Consider the following 26,634-nt stretch of genomic DNA (forward strand, 5'->3'; position numbering starts at 1 on the left):
ATTGTATCCACATTTAATTTTTCATATAAAAAAGGGGAGTTAACAACTTCTCAGAAATTAGGAGTTATCTCTCTTATCCATAAAAAAAATGATCCACTGAGTTTAGATAACTATAGACCAATTACTTTATTAAATATTGATACAAAATTAATAGCATATTCATTAGCTCAGCGCATTAAAAATGTCTTACCAAAAATTATCCATGAAGATCAAAATGGGTATGTTAAAAATAGATATATAGGTTATAATATTAGACAGATCCAGGATATAATTGATTATGCAGAAAAATTTAATATAGAAGGAGCATTATTATTTTTAGACTTTTCAAAAGCATTCGACTCTTTAGAATGGGATTTCATGTTCTCAGCATTAAAAAAATTTGGCTTTCAAGATTCTATGCTCAAATGGATAAAAACTATGTATACAGATATTAAAAGCTCAGTGATCAATAATGGGTGGATATCTGAACCCCTCAACATTTTTCGAGGGATTAGACAAGGATGTCCGTGCAGTGCTTTAATTTTCGTTATTGCTGTCGAGATATTAGCATGTAGAATAAGACAAGACAATAATATTAAAGGATTTGAAATCAAAATAGATGGGAAAACACATTCTTTAAAAATCAGTCAACTTGCAGATGACACCACACTTTTTTTAAAAACAAAACAAGACATTTCAAAAGTATTAAACATGATTGAAATTTTTGGCACTTTGTCAGGGCTTAAATTAAACAGATCAAAAACAGAAGGAATTTGGTTAGGAAAACACAAACATTGCAAAGAAAAATATGAAAATATCAACTTTACAAACAAACCAGTGAAATGTTTAGGAATTTTTTTCGGTTGTAACAAAAATGAATGCCAAAAACTAAATGCAGAAAAACAAATAGAAAAGTCTGAAAAGATCATAAAAAATTGGGAGAAAAGACATTTAACAATGATCGGTAAAATAACAGTTATCAAATCATTGATCATACCAAACATTACCTTTTTAGCGTCTGTTTCACATATTGAAAAAGAATATATTGTTAAATTTAAAAAAATTATCTATAATTTTTTATGGAAAAGCAAAAGAGAAAAGGTTAAACGCACAGTACTAAGTTTTTGTGAACTAGATGGGGGTTTAAAAATGATTAATATAGATAAATATATAGAATCTATCAAAATTGGGTGGATCAAAAGGTTAATTAATGGAGATTTAAAAAATTGGAAAATTATTCCACTTTTTTATTTTAATAAGTTTGGAAAAGATTTCCTTATCTTTCACATGAATATTGATAACACTGACTCTATTCCAGAGTTAAAGGAGCTGCCAAAATTTTATTTCAACATTGTAAAAGCATGGATAAATAATAAAAAAGTACAACAGCCAAAAAACTTTAGATCTATACGTCAAGAAGTTATTTGGGGAAATCGTTTCTTAAAGATAAAAAATAAATGCCTTTTATTCCAAAACTGGATAAATAGTAATTTTATCTTTATTAATGACATCATTGATGAAAATGGTAATATAGAAGAAAATTTTATTTTACAAAAGCTTAAAATAAAAAGTAACTGGATGTCAGAATTTTACCAATTAAAGAAAGCTTTTCCAAGAGAATGGTTAAAGATTTTAAAACAGGAAAACTCAAAGAAAACTAAAGTAAAAACGCCCTATGCAATACATATTATTGATAATTGCAATAAAAAAGAAAAATTAGAAAATGTAGATACCAGAAAAATTTATAATATATTAATTGAGAATGAAATTGAAATACCTGTTGGTTTTTATAAATGGAAGACAAAGCTTAACCTTGTATACATTAAGAGTCTTTCATGTAATATGTTAAAGTTTGTTCATTATTTTTTAAAAGATAATAAATACAAAGTGTTCCGTTGGAAATTGCTACACTTTATTTTACCTTGTAAAGTTTTATTGAAAAAGTGGAAGATATGCGATATTTCAAATTGTCATTATTGCAACACCACAGAGGATTATGATCACATGTTTCTAACATGTCACTATCTTGATAATTTCTGGAGAAAAGTAAAAACACTCTTAGAAAAACTGAATATTAATAATAATATTCTAACATTAAAAAATTTAGTTTGGGGTTATAAAATAAATGATGAACAATACTATGAAATTAATTATTTGATTACAATTATAATGTTTTGTATATACAAGGCAAACTATATGTCTGAACAGAAAACAAAATCTTTAGATGTATATACTGTATTTAAAACAGAATTCATGTACAGCTACAAAATGCAGGCAACTAGTAAACATACTAAGAATAAATGTCTACTTGATAAAGTTGTCAAATTGTTGTAATAATTTTTATGTTTGCAAATGTATAATCTAGCAAAAAATAAGAATAGAAAAAGATAAATAATTTAAAATGTCCAGATCAGGAACTGATTTCGAGAAATAATTTCACCTTTCACCGATAAGCGTGGAGATAACGGTATTGCTCTCCACTTTTTTATCGTTAAAAAAATGGGGAAAAAATTAATTACATTCTATTTTTATCAGAATCGATACACATATATTGTAATATTTGTTCATACATACCTGTGAATTGCTTATATTAATCATAAATCATTATTAAAACTGGTATTTCCAAACCAGGAAGAGATATCAATTCAATAATAGGAAACCGATAACGGCAAGTGTGAATTATTTCCGGAAACTTTTTATTTCTAAACAGACTAGATATACATATTGATAAATTAGAATTTCATATATAATTATTTATTTTACGGTTGAAAATGAATTATATACACTATAGTCTAGATAAATTGTACTTTATCATTGTTACACAGAGAGAAATGATATTAAAATGCAGATACTCTTCACTAGGAGGCTGGACTAGTGGAGTCAATTGTTAACAGCAAGCAATATATTGTTGAATAAAAAAAAAAAAAAAAAAAAACTGGCGTTATTACCAAAATACATTTGTAATCGACCAAAAATATATATGAACATCTAACCAATATCTTAAATAAAAAGCTAAAGGTGTTGAAAAGGGGAAGGAGGATGGGAAAGTTTATAAAATCTCAAAATAAAAATCTTGTTTACAAAACTATCGATCTGTAGATAAGCAAGAAAGTGTAATAAGATACATAGTGAAGAAACTAACCAATGGGCATCCAGTCAAAAGAGCGTAATGCAGGGGTTCCCCAAAGGATTATGAAAATAATCAAAAAGAAATGAATTAATGGTTTTCGTCGTTTGCATAAAATAAGTTATTAAAATAACTTGCCTTTATGCTTTCCTCCTTCAACCCAAACAAACAACGAGAGGTTTACCTTTCACTTGAATGAATCGGCGAGTATCTCATGTATTTAACATTTATTGGACCATTTGGGCAATGCATAAATGAAAAGAGAAACAAGAAGTTGAATTGCAATATTTTTACTTATTCAGAGTAAAAATGTTTCTCATACAAAAATAAACAATATATAATATATACATATACATTTCCAACAAGATAATAACAGAGACATATAATGTATTATATGTCTCTGATAATAATGAATGCAAAACATAAAACGATAATAAAATAATACAGAATACAATAGCTTGACCTAGGAAGGGGTCAACTAAGCCACCAGGAAAGATGCAATAAAATAAATCTTTCCTACCCCACAAAGGCCAAGCACTTGGCAAAATTCAGAACTGTTCGTCATATTTGATGTTTAACAAGCTATTAATGCCTTCACAAGATGTTCAATTTCTCATATTAGCTATATTAGTTCAAGCTATCTTTGTAACTAACAGTGAAAATACTGAATGTGATTAAGAATATTTGAAAAACCTATAAATAAGTTGCAGTACAGTACCAGCCCAAGCAAGTTCTGCAAAATAACAATGAGACAATGTCCTTGTCAACAATCTTTTCAGTGATTATATATATATATTACAATATCAAACTTCAATAAAAGACTGTTTTTACCTAAACAAAACAACTAAATGAGCAAGACATATAAGCAAATATCTGAATGAGAGATTAAATCAAGCATTCATTTTGTAATAATGACTTAACGGCCCAAGCAGTTAAGTTTAGGTAAACTAGCATGATATCCTACTACTATGACACATTCATATTTTGTGCACAAAAATAATTTTTATGAAAGGCTTACTTTAAGTAGAACTTTTGAAAACAAAAACAAAAAGTTCTAAAACTAACTACCGGCCCATGCAGGTAATTATATTAGAAATGTCAAAACATTGTCTATTGGAGTCTCTTTTAAAGCATTTTATCATTGCAGCATAACTGTAACTCAGACCAGCATCTCTCAGCTGTACAAATTTTTAAAGCTATATTCCTTATATTTTGATCTATTGTCCATATGAAACATGTATGATCAAATATATGTGTTATGTATATCTGAAAATGAAATTCTTCTTACCAAAATATGGTTTATAAGAAAAGGTTCATTTTAAAAAATGTATGCAAACATCAAATTCTGTTGACCAAATACAGGGTTTATATTGAATGCATAACTGAGCATCAACTTTATTTGACCAAATACATGTTCTATGAAAAGTAAAGTCTATCAATAAATATATGGTATTTTATTGGAGTTCATCTATTAACTAAATACATGTCTTTTGATCTAAAAACAACATCTATTGAACAAAATCAACAAATACATGGTTTACATCAAATTTATATGTACAATGTATATTATTACTATATATCTAAAAATCATATTGTATTGATGTTTACATATAAAATATAAATACTATTTAACAAATACATTGTCTACATAAATTGTACACTCTTTAAATAAAAAAATGGTTTACATAAAATGTATAGATATCTTAAATTCATTTTCTATTAAACAAAACATGATTCAATAAAAAGGTCATGCTTGTATCGAAACATCATAATATATTGAACAAATGCAATGTCTACCTAAAATGTATATATCTAAAAATCATATTCTAATGAACAATACCAGGTTAAAGTAAACTGGTCATGTTTAATTTTAAAAATCATATTCTATACACAAATGTTAGGTCACATAAACTTAATATACATTTAATCATATTCTATTGAACAAAAAATACATACACATAATTTATATAACTTAAAATTATATTCTATTGGCCAAAATAAGGTCTAAAAGTTATATATATTGACCAAATTAAGGGTCTGTTATTAACTCTATCGACCAAATACTTGTACATGGTCTTAGAGTAATATACATGATATATATTGACCAAAATCATGATTTGTTACCAACAGCTTTTGACCAAATACATGGTCTGTAAATAATATATAAACCAAATACATGATCTGTTATCAACATCTATTAACCAAATACATGATCTCTGTAACACATACTTAATGACCAAATACATGGTCTGTTACAAATATCTTATGACCAAAACCATGGTCGTATGTGACATATAATGACCTAAATCATGGTTTGTTACATCATTCAAATGACCAAAAGCATGGTCTATACATAACATATAATGACCAAATACATTGTATGTTACTAAAATTTATTGACCAAAACCATGTTCTACGTAACATATAATGACCAAAACCATGATCTGTTACTATAATATATAATATAAATGACACAAAACCATGGTCTAAACTAAACAATTAATGACCAAAACCATGGTCTGTTACTAATATCTATTGACCAAATACATGGTCTAAAAGTAATATCTATTGACCAAATACATGGTCTAAAAGTAATATCTATTGACCAAAACCATGGTCTACGTAACATATAATGACCAAATATATAGTCTGTTACTATAATAATATCAAACGACCAAAACCATGGTCTCTACGTAACATATAATGACCAAATACATGGTCTGTTTCTATAATAATATCAAATGACCAAAACCATGGTCTACGTAACATATAATGACCAAATACATGGTCTGTTACTATAATAATATCAAATGACCAAAACCATGGTCTACGTAACATATAATGACCAAATACATGGTCTGTTACTATAATATAAATTATAAAACGACCAAAACCATGGTCTACGTAACATATAATGACCAAATACATGGTCTGTGACTATAATAATATCAAATGACCAAACCCATGGTCTACGTAACATATAATGACCAAATACATGGTCTATTACTATAATAATATCAAACGACCGAAACCATGTCTATGTAACATATAATGATAAAAACTATGGTCTTTTACTAATATCTATTGACCAAAACTATGGTCTATGTAACATATAATGACCATATACATGGTCTTTTACTATAATATACAATACCAATTGACCAAAACCATGGTCTACGTAACATATTATGACAAAAATAAAAAACATGGTCTGTTACTATAATAATATCAAATGACCAAAACCATGGTCTACGTAACATATAATGACCAAATACATGGTCTGTTACTATAATATATAATACCAATTGACCAAAACCATGGTCTACGTAACATATAATGACAAAAATAAAAAACATGGTCTGTTACTATAATAATATCAAATGACCAAAAACATGGTCTACGTAACAATAATGACCAAATACATGGTCTGTTACTATAATATATAATACCAAACAACCAAAACCATTGTCTACGTCACATATAATGACCAAATACATGGTCTGTTACTAATATCTATTGACCAAAACCATGGTCTACGTAATATATAATTACCAAATACATGGTCTGTTACTATAATATAATATCAAACGATCAAAAACTATGGTCTCATGTAACATATAATGACCAAATACATGGTCTGTTACTATAATATACATGTATAATATCAAACGACCAAACCATGGTCTCTACGTAACATATAATGACCAATTACATGGTCTATTACTATAATAATATAAAAAACGACCGAAACCATGTCTATGTAACATATAATGATAAAAACTATGGTTTTTTACTAATATCTATTGACCGAAACTATGGTCTATGTAACATATAATGACCATATACATGGTCTTTTACTATAATATACAATGTATAATATAAAATGACCAAAAACGAAACATACATGTATAATAACAATATTAAAACACACACAGTATTAAATGTATGTATCAAATAAAAAAAAAAAAAAAAAAAAAAAATCTATTTAATAAAGATAGATTCTGTTCATAAAAAGTACATATCTTTATAAATCAATTCATATTCTTTTGAACAAATACATATCATACATAACAATCTTATTCTATTAAACAAAACATAGTCAGTTACCAACCTCATGGACCTAATACATGGTTAATATACTGTATTATAATATACATATACATGTATTGACCAAAACCGTGGTCTGTTACTAACATCTATTGACCAAATACATGGTTTAAAAGTAATATAAATTGGTCTTTTACCAACATGCAACATTGTATTTAGTTTACATAAATTGTATGTATCTAAAAATCAAATTTTAATGAACAAATACATGTATAATGTGTACATCAAATATACATGTATATATATCTAATAATAAATAAAATTCATATTCTATTGAATGAATAAATGATCTAAATAAAAAGTATATACATATTGTATTTATAAAAAATGTTCTTTGAGAATAAATACATTAAATTAAATTGAATAAAATGTATAAATATAAAAATCACATTCTATTGAAAATAAACATGTTCAACCTAATCTACAATGTATATAAATTATATATATCTAACATGCAAAACTAGAATATTCTATTGACATTGTAGTACATGTAAATATAAATTGATTATATCTAAAAATTCTATTCCATCTAGCGATATGTACATGTACATGTATATTATCAACAGTGGGATGAAACACCTATCAATCAATCTTTTATGAACATCAATTTACAAATACAGTGTACATACGCTATATAAATCTATTATGTCTATGAAACAAGTATCATGAGTATATAATATTTAAACAACAAATATTGAACAAGTGCAGCTTTAATTAATATACAATGTTTATCTAAATTAAATATATATGCCAATTTATGTTCTATAAAGGAATATATATATATGAACATGATGAACATGGTCTAAATAGATACAGTGTTTAATTAAACATCAACTGATTAACTAAATATTTTGTTTTTAAAAAATTATGTTTTTAAAATTCAAATATATAAACCTTATTAAACAAATACATTTAACATGTTTAACATAACAACACATGTATGAACCATTGATGCTTCTTCAATAAAATAACCCAAATATACAGTAAGTGTCCCTGTAGTTTTATTCATTCTTTTTAACCAAATATATTGTATGACAATACATGTACATGTATATACATTTTGTATAGTTAAATTGTATTCTTTTCTCCTTGACTTTTCAATCTGTACTGAATCAGGGGTTGTTCATGAAAATAGCTCTCACACAAACAAAATTTACAAAATTATAATTTATTTTATAAATCTCACATCAAATCTACATGCTTATGCATGTATGTGGTTTTAAGATTGCATCGCACATGCCATTACTTTCATTTTCAAATTGATCACTGATGGTTTAAACTGTATAATGTAGGCTGCATTATTTTGCAACTTGTCCACTGTGCCTCCACCAATACCATTACATTCCCACTAAGTTGCACTGAATTAAAGCCAGGTTTAACATTCAATTATTGGGTAAAGCTTGATGATGAGAACGAACAAACGAAACGTCCTCTGGATAAAGTTTGTACATGTTTAAAATCTACCAATGTCATTACACACTCATCTACATGTACATGTACGTGACGCATAATTCCGGTTAGGTTGTAACTTCAAGTCATTTGTTAAAGCTTGAGTGAGACAGGTAATAAAGCTGTTATTTAGTATCAATACATTCGATAAAACACCAATTTATAGGACGATGAGAAACGAACAGACAACACTCTTTCAAAATAAAGTTGGAATAAATCCACCAATGCCATTTCACACTATATATCTACCACTACGTTGTGCTGAATTAAAGCAAATGTTGTAGCTTTGGGTAATTTGTTAAAGCTTTAGTGAGACGTAAAATCATATTTTTTGTTTCTTGTATTATCCATACCTTACAAAAAATGTCGGTTAATAGAACGACTACTATAGAGCGAACCAACGAAACATCTTCTGAATACAGTTTGTATAAAATCCACCAATGCCATTACATATTATAGCTACGTGACGCGTAATTAAACACAGGTTATAACTTTGGTTCATTTGAAAAAGCTTGAGTGAGACGTGAAATAAAACTGTGTATTAGTATCAAAACATTAGGTACGATGTCAATATATAGGGAAAACGGTAGTATTTAATTTTCCCAGCATTAGGTTGGCCTTTTGTGTACCCAAGGCAGGTGAAGGAAGTCAAATTAGGAGCGCTGTGATTGGATGTAAGGGTACAATATATTTTTTTATTTATCTATGAATAACTGCAGTGTGTATATTTACAATATAAATTTTAAAACCTATTGAAATATTTTCTTGAGAATTATTCGAAAAGACTTGCAAAATTTCATAAATTTGGTGCAAAATGACGGTGGGCATGGATAACATAAACAAGCTCCGTTGGAAGTTGGTCATGATACTATTTGGCTTTAATTTTTAAAACAGAGAAATAGAGTACTAACACAACATATAACTGTTTTATCCAGGTTTTTATCTTAAAAAGTGGTAAATTTAGAAAATGTTAACATTGTCGCCTATGGCAGAATAAATAGTACCGTTTTCCCTATACTGAAGATAGCAAGGGAAATCAAAGTCACTCAAAATTCAATTCTTTTATACTATTTTGAAGCTTTTGATTAGTACATTTGATTTTTATCACAAAGAATAGAAATTTTTCACTGAGAACAATACTGTGTTGAGAAAAGTGCTGAGTCATCATGATAGGTCAAATTGATTGGTAATGATATAAAACTTTATTCTAGGATGTCAATATTAACTATATTGTGTAAAATGCACCATATTATAGTTCTTTTGTATTTGATTTCACCTTTCGCAATGATTTTTTCAATTGGAAACACCAGAATTCAAGTCGCGACAAATATTTTTTACTGAAATGTTTGCCTTTTTTGCTGCGTAATTCCCTAAATGTATAATTTGGGTATTTCTGTAAACATAATCTATTAAAATGGGAAATTGTCTGGTTTAGTTTGTACTGTTTATGGAATTAGGCAATATTTGGTCACATTGAAAGCATTTTCAGTGTTAGAATTGTTCATCTAAGAAAAAAAGAGGCCCACTTGATGCTAAATTTACATAGAATTTATACTCTCCTGTGTAAAGAATTGGTCACATTCTTGATAATGCATGCAGCAAGTATTTCAAAAGTGCTTCATTTTGTATTTTCTTTCTTTTATTATATCAGACATAAATAATTTTTCATTTTCTACTGTTTGAAAGGACTTTTGTTGGAAATTAATACTCCCAAGGGACATAATTCAGCTTTTTCATTGATTAATACAGGCAACAAAGGCAACTTTACAGCTGAGTAGTTTGCATATTTAATGTTTAAAGTGTCTAATATCTTTGTTTTCATCATCTCAAGACAGAATAATAGATTTTATAACAAGCTCTAAAAATTTTAACCACAATATGGCATATACTAAAGCATGGAATGGAGATTAGTATGAAAAATCTTGAATTTGTGCATTTCTTGTAAATATTTGATAAAATGAATACAAATTGAATGGAACTGTCCATTTTATCTGTTTAAATGGAACTCTTTATCATTCTTTTTAAATAAGATCAGATATGATTGGATACAGGTTGTTTATTAAGACTTTTCTGAAAGAAGTATAGAATGGGGTAAACCAGCATGTAGGGGTGGGGACATAAAATGATCTATATTTCTTTAAGTACTGGGGACATACAATTATTTATTATAGTCAAGGTTTTCACAATAGCCCAGTATTGCATTAATAATGTCATAAGAATTCTTTATATCTTTATGTCGCAGTATAGGGAAAACGGTAGTATTTAATTTTCCCAGCATTAGGTTGGCCTTTTGTGTACCCAAGGCAGGTGAAGGAAGTCAAATTAGGAGCGCTGTGATTGGATGTAAGGGTACAATATATTTTTTATTTATCTATGAATAACTGCAGTGTGTATATTTACAATATAAGTTTTAAAACCTATTGAAATATTTTCTAGAGAATTATTCGAAAAGACTTGCAAAATTTCATAAATTTGGTGCAAAATGACGGTGGGCATGGATAACATAAACAAGCTCCGTTGGAAGTTGGTCATGATACTATTTGGCTTTAATTTCTAAAACAGAGTAATAAAGTACTAACACAACATATAACTGTTTTATCCAGGTTTTTATCTTAAAAAGTGGTAAATTTAGAAAATGTTAACATTGTCGCCTATGGCAGAATAAATAGTACCGTTTTCCCTATACTGAAGATAGCAAGGGAAATCAAAGTCACTCAAAATTCAATTCTTTTATACTATTTTGAAGCTTTTGATTAGTACATTTGATTTTTATCACAAAGAATAGAAATTTTTCACTGAGAACAATACTGTGTTGAGAAAAGTGCTGAGTCATCATGATAGGTCAAATTGATTGGTAATGATATAAAACTTTATTCTAGGATGTCAATATTAACTATATTGTGTAAAATGCACCATATTATAGTTCTTTTGTATTTGATTTCACCTTTCGCAATGATTTTTTCAATTGGAAACACCAGAATTCAAGTCGCAACAAATATTTTTTACTGAAATGTTTGCCTTTTTTGCTGCGTAATTCCCTAAATGTATAATTTGGGTATTTCTGTAAACATAATCTATTAAAATGGGAAATTGTCTGGTTTAGTTTGTACTGTTTATGGAATTAGGCAATATTTGGTCACATTGAAAGCATTTTCAGTGTTAGAATTGTTCATCTAAGAAAAAAAGAGGCCCACTTGATGCTAAATTTACATAGAATTTATACTCTCCTGTGTAAAGAATTGGTCACATTCTTGATAATGCATGCAGCAAGTATTTCAAAAGTGCTTCATTTTGTATTTTCTTTCTTTTATTATATCAGACATAAATAATTTTTCATTATCTACTGTTTGAAAGGACTTTTGTTGGAAATTAATACTCCCAAGGGACATAATTCAGCTTTTTCATTGATTAATACAGGCAACAAAGGCAACTTTACAGCTGAGTAGTTTGCATATTTAATGTTTAAAGTGTCTAATATCTTTGTTTTCATCATCTCAAGACAGAATAATAGATTTTATAACAAGCTCTAAAAATTTTAACCACAATATGGCATATACTAAAGCATGGAATGGAGATTAGTATGAAAAATCTTGAATTTGTGCATTTCTTGTAAATTTTTGATAAAATGAATACAAATTGAATGGAACTGTCCATTTTATCTGTTTAAATGGAACTATTTATCATTCTTTTTAAATAAGATCAGATATGATTGGATACAGGTTGTTTATTAAGACTTTTCTGAAAGAAGTAGAGAATGGGGTAAACCAGCATGTAGGGGTGGGGACATAAAATGATCTATATTTCTTTAAGTACTGGGGACATACAATTATTTATTATAGTCAAGGTTTTCACAATAGCCCAGTATTGCATTAATAATGTCATAAGAATTCTTTATATCTTTATGTCACAGTATAGGGAAAACGGTAGTATTTAATTTTCCCAGCATTAGGTTGGCCTTTTGTGTACCCAAGGCAGGTGAAGGAAGTCAAATTAGGAGCGCTGTGATTGGATGTAAGGGTACAATATATTTTTTATTTATCTTTGAATAACTGCAGTGTGTATATTTACAATATAAATTTTAAAACCTATTGAAATATTTTCTAGAGAATTATTCGAAAAAACTTGCAAAATTTCATAAATTTGGTGCAAAATGACGGTGGGCATGGTTAACATAAACAAGCTCCGTTGGAAGTTGGTCATGATACTATTTGGCTTTAATTTCTAAAACAGAGTAATAAAGTACTAACACAACATATAACTGTTTGTTTTATCCAGGTTTTTATCTTAAAAAGTGGTAAATTTAGAAAATGTTAACATTGTCGCCTATGGCAGAATAAATAGTACCGTTTTCCCTTTGGGACGACGAGAACGAACATACAAATCAACTTCCGCATAAAGCTTGAATAAATTCCGACTTACAACAATAGTGTTAAAAGTTCAAAAACTCAAGTGCTTAAAAGATTTATCGTATATATCATCATGATCATTGTTGTGGAATACACTATTACATAATGTTCCTATTATGTGTACGATATGTTTACATATTCATAATCTATGTTCGTGCACATAAAATATCCAAGATGGCGATCGAGAGAGCTGCATCATCACTACATTCGTGCATTCATCAGTTCAAAAGGAATAATATTCACGAACGAATGCTTAAATAAAATTTACCTAGTTCCTTGCTTACACATATTCAAACATTATATCGGTATAAAAGTCCGAATATCTAATGAAAAATTTATAAAATCTCAAAATAAAAATCTTGTTTACAAAACTATCGATTTATAAAATCTCAAAATAAAAATCTTGTTTACAAAACTATCGATCTGTAGATAAGCAAGAAAGTGTAATAAGATACATAGTGAAGAAAATAACCAATGGGCATCCAGTCAAAAGAGCGTAATGCAGGGTATCCCCAAAGGATTATGAAAATAATCAAAAAGAAATGAATTAATGGTTTTCGTCGTTTGCATAAAATAAGTTATTAAAATAACTTGCCTATATATTTAAGTAAACACAATCAGGTTATGATAATTTTTTAGCATGTGATCACATGTATGAATAGGTCAATCAATTTTTAGTTGTTACATTAAACTGTCAATGCAAACGATATAAAAATGTGACTACGTTATAATATTATTTATAAATGTGTGCATTTTTTATATAGACTGAGTCATTTGTATAACTTATAATCACGATGATAATGTGTTGGCTCTTGAAAAACCAAGGTGTAATACTTACATGTAACGTTGAACTGAATGACGCTTTCAAATGACATGTTGATACAATGAACGAGGCCTCTGCATGACTGGTTTTGTCCATTAAGATCCAATGTTAACAATACTGTCAGATTTAAGATATTCGTATCTTTTGCATGTTGAATAGTTCCATTTGAAATCCAAGAAATCGTCTTAAATCCTGGAACATTACTTGGAAACAGGCATGATAGAGTGATAGTACTTCCTTCTGGTCTGGTAATAACTTTGCTTTCATTTGGAATTATAGAAATGTCTACAATATATAAACAAAAAAAAATGCATTCTTTGTTTAAATGACACACCATTAGCTTTATTGCGAATCAAATATAACTTTCCCTCATAGTCATCTCCTCTAGATTGAGGTTTGTAAACTCTCTTTTGCTCTATTTTGAATAAGTACAATATATTGTTATGTAAAGTTTCTGCAGTGGGACCTTTGAATTTCTTCTAAGAGAAATGTATCGCTTATTAATTACAACAAAATGCCTTGGGTGTTTATGATGAGGTAATAAATTTGATTAGCTTGCTTGCAAGCTGAACCGTGAAGTCATTATAAAGTAAGTTATACTACCCTTCTTTCAGAGTAGATTGTTCTGACAGATCGCCAATCTATCTGTCTGAAAGACTAGGCTTCTCCAAGTGGAAGGTTATATACCTAACCTAATAATGACTGCACGGTTCAGCTAGCAAGCAAGGTGACCAAAAATATTACCTTTATTTAGTCCACATTCAAGGCATTTTGCTGTAATTTACCTGAGAAATTTTGTTATCGTCTTAACATATGAAAATACATGTACCTGCTCAAAAACATGCATGTGATATTGTATTATTCAATATCAATAATATATTTCAATCTTGCATACCCACCGTGTTGCAATCCTCGGAATTCGGATCCCTTCGCGGATTTTTGGATCGGAATACTCGATGTATGCGATTTATTGTCTAACTCGACACATCATTATATCGAAAATTGAAATAATAGAATTAGACAAGCATTAGGCGTGCTTTTGTCATCTTATTATTATGATATTTTCTTTGATAAAGTCTAGTCACATGCTGCAAAAAAGTAATAGTTTCTGACGAATGCTATTATTATGATATTTTCTTTTCTAAAGTCTAGTCACATGCTGCAAAAAGCAATAGTTTATGACGAATGCTATATGTACTTGTCAAAATCATTTCGGCACACTTAACGGTTCGGTAGTTATTCATTATATATAAATGTCACGTTTACTTATTTTATGTTCGCAATTGAAACAGAATAGAAGCAGAAAACAATGCTAAATGAGAACATACATTCTATTTATCTATTGTGATCCAGATTTTACTTCCCCATACACTGCTGGATGTCTCGTATAATTCTTTTTTGGATTCGGATCCTATGCAGATTTCGGATCTGGGTACATTATACCCGATGTGTTGCAATTGCTCGAAATTGCCAGTGAATAAGAATGTTATTCTAAAGAACGTATGAAAAATGTTTTCTTTCAGTTGATGGTTTTTTAAACTGTAATCGGTAAATATACATTTGCAAACTACTGTAACAGTTTACAAAATATATGAATCAATTTATTCGTTAATTATTCATAAAGAAAATAGATACTCGGTATAATAAACGACGTACTTACCTTCTAAATGTAAAAGTGTGCAATTTTCAATAGATTTATATTGATAAATATATTCGCAACAATATTTATCTTCGTCAGCCTTCATCAAATTTGATATTTGTAAATTGAACCTATTTCCTCGAAGACCTTCAACAATTTTGAATCGTTTGTCAGATTTATAAATGATGTTACCATCAGACAAGGATACACCTTGAAGTGACCAGCTAGGCACACTGTCAAAATTATGCATGTGACATTCAAGAACAATTGTGCTCCCAACACTAGAAAACACATTCGTAATAGTTCCATTTTTCTTGGCGCATGTGTTACCGTCATTTGCTGCTATCAATACAACTGAAATATTAAAAAAAAACTTTGAAAAGAAATCAGTCAAGCCAAATTCAATTAAAATGAATCCAATGCTTCAAAAGTATATAAAAAATGTAGGTAAGCCCAGGAAAATAAAATTTACGACATTATAGAGGGGGGCAAGGGGTTTAACTGTTATGCTGTTATGGGGAAATTTGATTCTTTGTTATCTGTTATTTTGAAAATATATTTACTGTTAGCTGTTATTGCATAATTCTTTGTTAGCTGTTATTGGGCTTTTAGTTTTTTTGTTATCTGTTATTGTGATAATGTATTTGCTGTTAACTGTTATTGAAAACTGGAATGTTAGCATTTTTTTTTTTGACAGTCAATATTCGGTATAAATTGAAGATCATTGGACATTGGGGTCTACCACTACTAATATGTTTGTCCCGTATTCAGAGAAGGATTCCATTAACATATACCCATCACAGAAGTGAGGTCCATGACAATTCAAGTATATCTTATGATTATCCTTTGTAATAAATTCCATTTTTTATGAATGTGTATTTAGAATTATCTTAATTTTTGTATGAGAATAATGTTCCTTGTTTCCCGTACGAACATATTAAATTAAAACAATTCTTAATATGACATAAAGGAAAACATATGGGCAGGAATATCTGACAAGGATCTGAATTAAGGACTAGGTCCTAACAACCACTCGACCGTTTATATAATATGGTACATACATGTAGACTCAGCTCTGTTATTCTTTTCAAAGCAGAACCAAATGCATTGTACAATGAAAATTCCAACCATGTAATTGAGTCCGAAGCTGCACATAACTCATTACAAACAAAGATTTATTTCGTTTCAAGCCATTGTTTCCCTACTAAACTATGTATTCTACTTACGAGTACACTTGGTACAATCAAAAACCTCAGCTGATAAAAAAATTGTTCAAATAAGGCCTTTGAAAATAGTGGAATAAATTGCTTTTGGAGTGTCAAAATTCGTTCGAAGTACTTGATAAATTGCATGCTTATAATTGGTGCTTTAGATTTTTCTACCCTATATACCACTTTGCCTCATAGTCTTATTAAGAAAAATTCACACACCTCCTTAAATGGTCATTTAGAAAAAGTCAGATTATTCAAACTCTTTTAGGTCATTTTTGTATTAGCAAGAAAGGGAGCTTCAGTCAATATATATAAACAATACACCAACATTTCATGAGAACTGATGAAAGCATTTTTGAGTTATTTTTGAAAACATGAAAACACCACCTTTTTCTAATGAATAAAATCCCTTAACTCAATAATATAAAATCTAAAATTAATAAAAATCGAAAGCAGGGGCGGATCCAGCCATTTTAAAAAAGGGGGGTCCCAACCCAGGATAAAGGGGGGGTCAACTATATGTCCCCATTCAAATGCATTGATCGGCCGAAAAAAAGGGGGGTTCCAACCCACGAACCCCCCCTCTGGATCCGCCACTGGACAGGGAGTTTACAACAACAGATATAAACATTTCAGGTAAGTTTCATGAGAACTGCTGAAAACATTTTTGTGTTAAAGTCTGAAAACTGGAAAATCCCCCCTTTTTAATTAATAAAACTCGGAAGCGTAAAATCTAAAATTTATATAAATTGAAAGTGACCTTATGTTAATAGATATAAACAATTCACCAAAATTCCTTGCTTTGTGAAAGCATTTTTGAGATATTATCAGAAAACTGAAAAAAAACCACCAATTTTATTGAATAAAAACCCATTACCCAGAAACTTAAAATCTAAAATTTATAAAAAAAATTAACAAAAAGGGAGCTCACGTCAATAGATATAAGACCCCATATAAACAATTTTCCGAAGTTTAATGCAAATTGGTTAAAGAGTTTTTGAGTTAATGTCCGACATGTTGACAACAGACGGACAACAGTATACCATAATTACGTTCCGTAACGAGCGCATAAAAAAATATTATAATATATTAGTAGTAATTTAAACACATTCTAGATACATAAATTAATACTAAAAACATAGTCATAGAAAATGGAATGCATTACAAAGGATTATATCCGTAATAAGAAATACTGATTTGTCAAAGACCGAATTATTTTAATATTTCATTTACTGTTATCTGTTTTTGTCCATTTTAATTCCTTGTTATTTGTTATGAGCCAAATGAATTTGCTGTTTTGCTGTATTAAGACCCCCCTTGTCCCCCCATTATACTATAGGTGAATGTAATATGTCCCCACCAAGTAATTCTGCTGCATATCTAGAAATATACATTTTTTAAAATATGTGAAATTAAATTAAGTCCATAATACAAAACGCAATGCTTTATATATTTATAGTCATGTGAAATCTCAAATTAAAAAAACATGATGCATATGTTTTTTATAACAAAATGGATAGTTGTCATTATTAAACTTATGTACATTTACTTTTTTCTGAAGAACATTCTTTGATTTGTCCATATTTAGAAGAAGTTTACTTTTTTTAATGGCATGCTTTAAGGAAGCAATTCGCCGACATATTTTCCGTTTTCAAAGTGACCTAAGCGTGACCATCCTCGTAAAAATCCGGTGATTGAAACAATTTAAAATGTCGTAATCAGCGACAAGAGGGTGATTAGAAAATAAATGAAATTGGTTCATTTATAAACAAATCATAAATCCTTTATTATAGTCTACTTTTATAACGATGAAATTCATGACCTAGAAATCATATAGCAGACATCAGTGTAATGTGTTGCGTAAATTGTTTGTCAATTCATATACACAAAATAAAGAGGGGGCAAGGGTTTTAGCTGTTATGCTGTTATGGGGCATTTTAATTCTTTGTTATCTGTTATTCTGAGCAAATATGTGCTGTTAGCTGTTATTGTCTTATTCTTTGTTATCTGTTATTGTGATAATATATTTGCTGTTAACTGTTAATGAAAATTGGAATGTTAGCATTTTTTGACAGCCAACATTCGGTAGAATTTGAAGATCATTGGACATTGGAGTCTACCACTACTAATATGTTGGTCCCGTATTCGGAGAAGGATTCCATTAATATATATACCCATCACAGAAGTGAGGTCCAGGACAATTCCAGTATATCTATAATCTTATGATTATACTTTGTAATACATTCCATTTGTTTTGGAACATTTATTTAGAATTATCTTATTTTTTTTGTATGAGGATAATATTTCTTGTTTCCCGTACGAACATATTAAATTTGAACAATTCTTAATATGACAAACAGGAAAACATATGGCCAGGAATATCTGACAAGGATCTCAATTAAGGACTAGGTCCTTACAATCAGTTAACCTTTTATATTATATGGTACATAGACTCAGCTCTTTTCAAAGCAGAACCAAATACATTGTACAATTAAAATTCCCACCATGTACTGGGTTCCGACGCTGCACATAACTTATTACAAATAAAGATTTATTTCGTCTTTAAGCCATTGTTCCCCTACTAAACTATGTATTCTACTTACTAGTAGACTTGGTACAATCAAAAACCTGATAAAAAATTGTTCAAATAAGGCCTTTGAAAATAGTGGAATAAATTACTTTTGGAGTGTCAGAATTGGTTCGAGGTACTTGATAAATTGTATGCTTATAATTGGTGCTTTTGATTTGTCTACCCTATATATATGTTACAGTGAATTTGTATAATCAGTGATTATGTAGAATCCCTAAAATTTTCAGGGATTATGTAGAATCACTGGTTAGTTTAGGGATTATATATCATCACTGAAAATTATGTCAGGGATTATGCATAATAACTGAAATGAAGAATTAGTTTCATTTATAAAGAAAATAAATTAAATTAAATAATTTATTCTATAGAATCATATTAATACATAATTATTCACATACATTTTTAAATGTTTAGCACAATATGTTAAAAAATTATATTAAAATGTTAGGCACAATGTAATAAAATGTCAAACACAATGTAATAAAATGATCAGCACAATATAGTAATATATTAAAATGTTAGGCACTATAAACAATATTTTAAAATGTCAGGCACAATATTTAAAAACAATCATTTATTTTTACAAACTAAATTTGGATGGCACCGACTATTGCACTCTTGTCCTGCTTTTCTACATGCACATCTGTTGGTTTCACATCTGTTTTTACCGCAACATCCACATTTTAAAAAACCCTGTCCTTCACATATTGAATCGGATTTTACAGCACGTCTTAAGGAAATAAAATTTTCAGTACACACATCTGAAGGTACCAAAAAAGGGAATCAGCAACCTCGAACTGGGTTCTTGTATATGATCCGAGCAGGATACCATGTTTTGTGGCCAAGCGATATCCTTTTTCAGTCTTTTGATGAACGATGGCCATGATGTTTTTTGTGTCTCCCTTTCCTCTGTCAACATGCGGGATTGGTATCAAAACATTACAACCAATGTCAGCCTCCTCTAAAACTTTGTTCGATCTGTTGATCATTCGTTCTGCCTGTTTTTCTGTACACATAGTTGCATTAGTTCTCTCGGTTTGTATTTCTTGTTCATTTGTACACAAAAAGCACAAAACAGTAACTGTTGTCCCATAACCTTCTTCGCCATTTGCTTTACCACAAATAACACGCACTGTTGATGTACAATTTGAACATGAATGTGCATTTGACGCTGGCTTTTGACAAACAATACATGTGATTTCGTCGCTATCAATTGGAATATTTATATTATTGATTTCCATGCCTTCTTCGTTGTCACGAAATCCTGTGTTGGTAATATCTTTCAGATCATCCTCTGTATTTAAGAGCGAAATTATTTCATCTGGCAAGGAGGATGTTGTTAGGTCAACCTTTGCCTCTACTCCAAACATTGCTTTATACGGTGTGCGTTTAATGCCAGAGTGGTAGCTTAGATTTTTTTGAAATTGGACAAATTTAATTCCAACATGCCAATCTTTAACACCATCCCGCATCCATGTAATTTAAATATCTTTGATATCAGCATTTGCACGTTCGACACTTCCTTGACTTTGAGGGTGTCTTGGCTCCCCGTGAACGATTTTACACTCTGGCCATAAATCTTTTTATTGAGAAATAATACTCGCAGTAAATTCAACACCATTGTCACTTTGTAAAATGTTAGGGGCACCAAAAAGAAGAAATATATCAAGATACGATTCATAACATATGATTTGTTTTGTCAGGCAAGGATAAAACTAAGAAAGATAAAAGTTTGTTCAGGTGTTTGTGCTTCATTTAGACTTGAAAAGAGAATAACGGACGACTATATTAAAGAGTTTGTTTTCATATAATGTATTGAACTTGCGAATATATCTCACCTCACACGTTTTGATCGGGCCAGTGAAACCTAGTTTAATACGGTTTTATTCATTGAAGTTTGCATACATAGTTTTTATTTAAAAAAAAAAACAAACAAATAAAGTAAGATCTATTAATAAATTGGACTGAATAGACAAAACTAATTATTTTGCATTTTAACGTAATGTAGGAAAATGACTAAATTACCAAATCAGAAACAAAAAGAACATTTACCGGATGAATATTGTGAAGGACCTTATGCATCTAAGTCTGTCCGATTAGAAGTTCTGAAACCAGCTGTTTAAAAAGCTAATTGTTGGAAGAGTTTACTTACTGTTTTCTAAGGTCTGATCTTTACGAATCTATTTCATGATTACTGACAGATCAAAAACATCAAGTATATATAGCATGAAGTTATGATTCATTGGTCAGTTATAAATGAGGTCTGTATGGCATTTTGATTGCGTGATTTATTAAATAAGAAATCGTTATTTTGAAAAGTTGACAAAAAAGTATAAGTTTACCCCCTAATTTTATAAAACTATCATTTGGTGTTATTTAGAAGCTATTTTTTTTTTATCTAAAATAAATAATTATATAATGTAACGCCATCAAATCCGTCCGTTTCCATTGCAATTTTGTAACTGTTAATTGTATATATCCGTCTGAGTACTGTTTAACTATCATTCAAGTTGAACATATTTTAAGGGAGCTACCATTTGATTTTTATGGGGGGCTAGGATGAAATTTGAAAAAAAAGGCAGGACAGAAGTTTTGAGTAAAAAAAAGGCAGGATGAGACAATTGCCCCCCAAAAAAGTCAGGACGACAATTTAGGTAAAAAAAAGTCAGGATAAACTAAAAAAAAAAAAAGCAGGACCAAACAGAGTGAAAAATAAAAAGGCAGGACAGAGATTACAGCTAAAAAAATGCAGGACAAAATTTTTATTCCTAGGTCCCCCCCCCCCCCTCCCCCGCACCACCACCCCCGCCATAAAAATCAAATGGTAGCTCCCTTAGACTCGTCCAGTTCAGGGGAATTAGGTTTTTGCAAGTGCTTTTTATACTTTTCATATATTTTTGCCGGTTTGTAAGTCAGTAAAAGTTCAATGATTAAGTTAATATTGACATTAAAAGACCTCCTCACAAAAAGGGCTGTTCAAATCACCTCGCCCTTCGGGCTCGGGGATATGAACACCCCTTTTTGTTCGGAGGTCTTTTAATATCAATATTAAATTATCATTGAACTTTTTCTATTACAAACATGGTATCGTCCGGGTTGATTCTGAAAAAGAATGACCTGTCGTTCTGAGAGCAAATAACTCCTTATAGGTATATAATTAACAATAATAAGTAAAATATCACATTATTCGCAGGAAAATATAAAATCAAATTTGTTTTCTTCACTCATTGAATTAAAACTGTGAACAATACCAGAAATTTCATTAAACATTTTGAACCTAGTTTTATTATTTTCTGAACGTTATGATATGTTGTTTATATGACAATCATTTGAATGACTTATACTTTGTAGTCTTGTCTCAAATTATATTTAAAATGTTATGCTATAACCACATGTATATCGAAAAAAAGCGAAAAGGCGAAATTGCGACATCGGGAAAACGGGAAAACGCGAAATCACGAAATCGCGAAAAAAGGTGATATCGCGAAGTCGAAAACGCGAAACGCGAAGTCGAAAACGTGAAATCGGAAAGAAAAAATATTTCGCCTTTTCACTTTTTCGACTTCTCGATTTTGCGTTTTCGCGTTTTTACCCTATAGAATATGATAGGCGAAAACGCGAAAACGCGAAATGGCCTTAACCGGTCACCATAAATCTGAGATACTAGACAAACAATACAATTTACCTCACACTTTTTTTAGTGATGGATTTATAATCGAATTTTTCTTTGAGTAAAGACCAGTGGCAAATATTTCTGTGTACGATTAATCGATTCGGGAAGACCTTTTCAAATGAATTATGTGTTCTGCAATGATGATGCTTTGAGTCTTGATAAGGGGTTGATAAAGCCTCGTAAATTGTCTTTATAACAAAGGTTAGACAAATATTTCTGTACAGAACTTTAACTTTTAATTATTGTTATAAATATCAATTTTATTCAAAAAACGTTTCTTCCTTAAATATACATGGTTAAAATTGTGTTTTAAATGCCTAGTTTTGTGTACACTTAACCTACACAAGGCCTACATTTACATTGACTATCGACTGCATGTAGACAAAACATGATTTACACTACATGTAAACATTAAGTTTTATCAATGAGAACGTAATTGTGTTTATTTTACATGTGAGTTACACTAACACACCACCGAGTTTTGGTCAATGTGAACACGGCAAGTAATGAGTTACAGATTGAATATAAATGCGTTTTAAAATATTGGCATTGATATCATTCACCACATATAACACTGATACATACATATCTGTGTTTTGTTGTTGCTTTATACATGTTAAATCTAAAAATTGCATAGAAGGATCAGTTGGGAAATGAACTTTAAAGACAAAAACATGATGTTAACTTCCCCTTAATACAGCATAAGACCAGCATGACTACACATGAAGTAAATTGTTGCTAGAAAAAGCAAATAATCCTTTTTATCCTTTATCAGATATCACTGAATTAATAGGAGTACTTCATGGAAGGACAGACATGTTTTTGATATTATTGCAAGATGAAAGTATCAGATTGTATATAGTCTGATATATCGTTGAACGATTTTGTATTCTGTTTCACTCAACCTCTAGAATAAATAGTATTAAAAAAACGTTGAAGCTAAGTTTTGATTGCTGATATAATTGATGTTGTAAAAACACCTACTATATAATTAGGTATCAAATAGAGCGAAGTCAGGTCCATTTCTTTATCATTCATTGAAGTTCCAAAGGTACATATAACAGATATTTTGTGATCAAGGATTGCCTCCTTGGCAAGTGTTGTGGGAGTATATGTTTAGTTTCCAAGTGAATTTTCAAACTCATTTAATTATCAAACAGTTTATGTATTGTGATTGATACACGAAAACGATGTCGTTTGGTGCTTAATCTGCGAACGCAAAACATAATTGGACCTTTGCTTTGCAACATTTAGGGCTGGGCCAGTCATATGTGTACCGTAAATGCTGACCTGTTCTCAACCTGGGAACAGGAGCAGCAGCAGGCTGATGAGTTTTGAGAGGATATTGAGAGGAGAATTCTTGAGGTTTCAGAGGAGGTGGATGCCCTATCTGAGGATTGTGGTGAGGTAAGACACAGGTTGGAGAGTGATGATGAGACTCTGCAGATGTTTGGCGCAAACTTGGAAAGTGAGGGTCGAAATCATTTCACAAAAAATATTTCAGTTGACATTTCCTTAGATTTAAAATGAAAATGCATAAGATAAAAATAATTTGAAAGTCAAACCGAACCTTTGATTTCCTTGTGTTGAGCGATTTTAACAGAAATGATGTGTATTGTGAATTGTGTATTGTTAATCTTATTTGTTTGAAAATTTTAGGTTATATGCTCAAACTTTAATTTTCGCAATCAACATGAAGCTCTACTTATGCCAGTATTTTGTTTGATAGAATTCGACAGTTGAGTGTATGATTTCTTGTTTTTTCCCATGTGTATCGTTTTTTAAATCTGAAAGTTAGTGTGAAACAAAACTAAGTTATGGTTATTGACCAAGCACGTCGGTATATACGATTTAATCTGCACGGCTGTGGTGGCCCTAATTAACCCGAACGACGTAGAAGCATGCTGAATAAATCGTATTTACCGATTTGTTTGGCCAATAACTGTTTTAACACATGACGCAGTCAATTTACATGAACGTTTTAGAAACGTTGCAAAATATGTTGTATTATATATATTATCATCTCTGTAACTATGTTGTTAAGTAAATGAGAATAAAGATCTATCTAGAAATGTTGACGATATTCCGCGATCCAAGGATCCTAGAAAAGTTTCTTCAAGGGTACAGAAAGGGGGAAATACGACTTTGGTAAGTTTTGAATTGACAACTTTTTTAATATTCAGACCTTATATTCTAAAATTGTGATTTAATGGTAGATTTTTTTTTATCATTTCTGTTAAATTTATTCCTAATTTTTATTTAATTAGTGACGATTAAGACTTTGACAAATTATGTATTTTCAATCGGTGTATGAAAAAAAATCATAATTGAAAGGGTTATTGAGTTTGGATTAATTGCTTTTGAATTTCTTTCCCTCAATGAAACGCTTACAGAAAGACGAACCGAGGAAGATGTTATATTACCTAAATTTAAAATGTTAAATAAATAGAAAATACGTTTTTCTATCCAATCGTTTACTCCCACAACCCCACAAATTTCTTTATTATCTACTGTAATAATTTTTAAGACACGTCGATCTATTTGAAGTCTGATTGATCTCAAGCTAATCCCCACTGTTTTGAAAAAAACTTAAATATGATTATCATTAAATTTGACCTAAAAAAAAGGTCACTTTATAGGAATAGATATTCAAAAAGTCGTTATAAATTCCATTTAGTAAAAAACTAATCCAAATCAGATTTCTGTAATTCGAATATTCTTAGAAACATCTTTTTAAGCAGAAATAACCAAAAAATGTTTTAACTATCTTTCTGACTTTAAAACACTGATTTAAGATTTACGTTGTTCATAAAATATGATGAAATATTTTATGTCCCAGCTGAGATAAAAAAAAAGGGGGGGAATGAGGAACCTTTCTTTTTTCCTATTTTAAAACTACGATGTTTGCACAAAGCTCAACTTTGTCGTTATTTTAAGGCAGATGGTGGATTCGGGTTGGGGCGAATAAGTCGTTCACCCTTGGATTTGACAAAGTATCGTGTTTAAGCATGAAATCGTCAATATTGGTTTCAGTCTCGCTACACTCGGTGAATATTGTTTTTCTTAATTTTAACGAATAACGCCCCTTTCAAAATACAGGAACAGCCCTAAAGGTAAAAATAGATTTGAACTGTGCAGTATATCTGAGGTAGTTAATGCACCCCTTTTATCCAGATTATAGCACAGTAAGAACAAAGAGATTTTACTCATGTCATGTGTTAATTTTAAGATAATTGACGATGAATATAGTCTTTGAATAAGATTCATTTAAATATCAAAATTGTTTATTGTATATCTTATAGGCAGTTGTCTGTATGGCAGTCAGCATTTGGCAAGAACTTTGTGATTATACTGAAAATTTAGATAAAAGGCAATTGTTTTGACAATTGATAGATGAATCTCAAAATAAAGAATGTGGTTGCTTGCCGCTTAATGTTATAAAGCTTGAATATCCAAGACTAGAATGAATAAAACAACAAATAAAATAATTAATATATTTGACACAGATATATAAGAATATAATGAATAACCACTACATGCAGTGTATATAATATAAAAACAAAATAACCGCTTTTACAATTGTTGTATATTTAAAATTTTAAATGCCAACTCTCGTATACGTAAAACAAA

General features: G+C 29.8%; 2 protein-coding genes across 2 annotated transcripts in view; both read right to left on the minus strand.

Moving 5' to 3' along the window:
• The window catches only part of LOC139523487 (nephrin-like), a 43,578-nt gene extending 25,179 nt beyond the window's left edge, over positions 1 to 18,399 (minus strand). The window contains exons 1-3 of the mRNA XM_071317549.1: positions 18,277 to 18,399; positions 15,552 to 15,884; positions 13,907 to 14,176 (exon numbers count right to left, since the gene is read on the minus strand). Coding sequence (XP_071173650.1) covers positions 13,907 to 14,176; positions 15,552 to 15,884; positions 18,277 to 18,286 — 613 coding nt within the window. The 5' untranslated portion in view covers positions 18,287 to 18,399. The remainder of the gene's footprint in view (positions 1 to 13,906; positions 14,177 to 15,551; positions 15,885 to 18,276) is intronic.
• Positions 18,400 to 20,062: 1,663 nt separating this feature from the next.
• LOC139525050 (SCAN domain-containing protein 3-like) lies at positions 20,063 to 20,701 on the minus strand. The gene has a single exon (XM_071320227.1). The coding sequence runs from the start codon at positions 20,699 to 20,701 to the stop codon at positions 20,063 to 20,065; it is 639 nt and encodes a 212-aa protein (XP_071176328.1).
• Positions 20,702 to 26,634: the final 5,933 nt, after the last annotated feature.

The sequence above is a fragment of the Mytilus edulis genome, chromosome 5, assembly GCF_963676685.1.
Source record: "Mytilus edulis chromosome 5, xbMytEdul2.2, whole genome shotgun sequence".
In the NCBI taxonomy this organism is placed as follows: Eukaryota; Metazoa; Mollusca; class Bivalvia; order Mytilida; family Mytilidae; genus Mytilus; species Mytilus edulis.

Bases quoted from the DNA above. Each gene is read 5' to 3' on its own strand.
- LOC139525050 (XM_071320227.1), bottom strand. From the start codon at position 20,701: ATGTTTGGAGTAGAGGCAAAGGTTGACCTAACAACATCCTCCTTGCCA.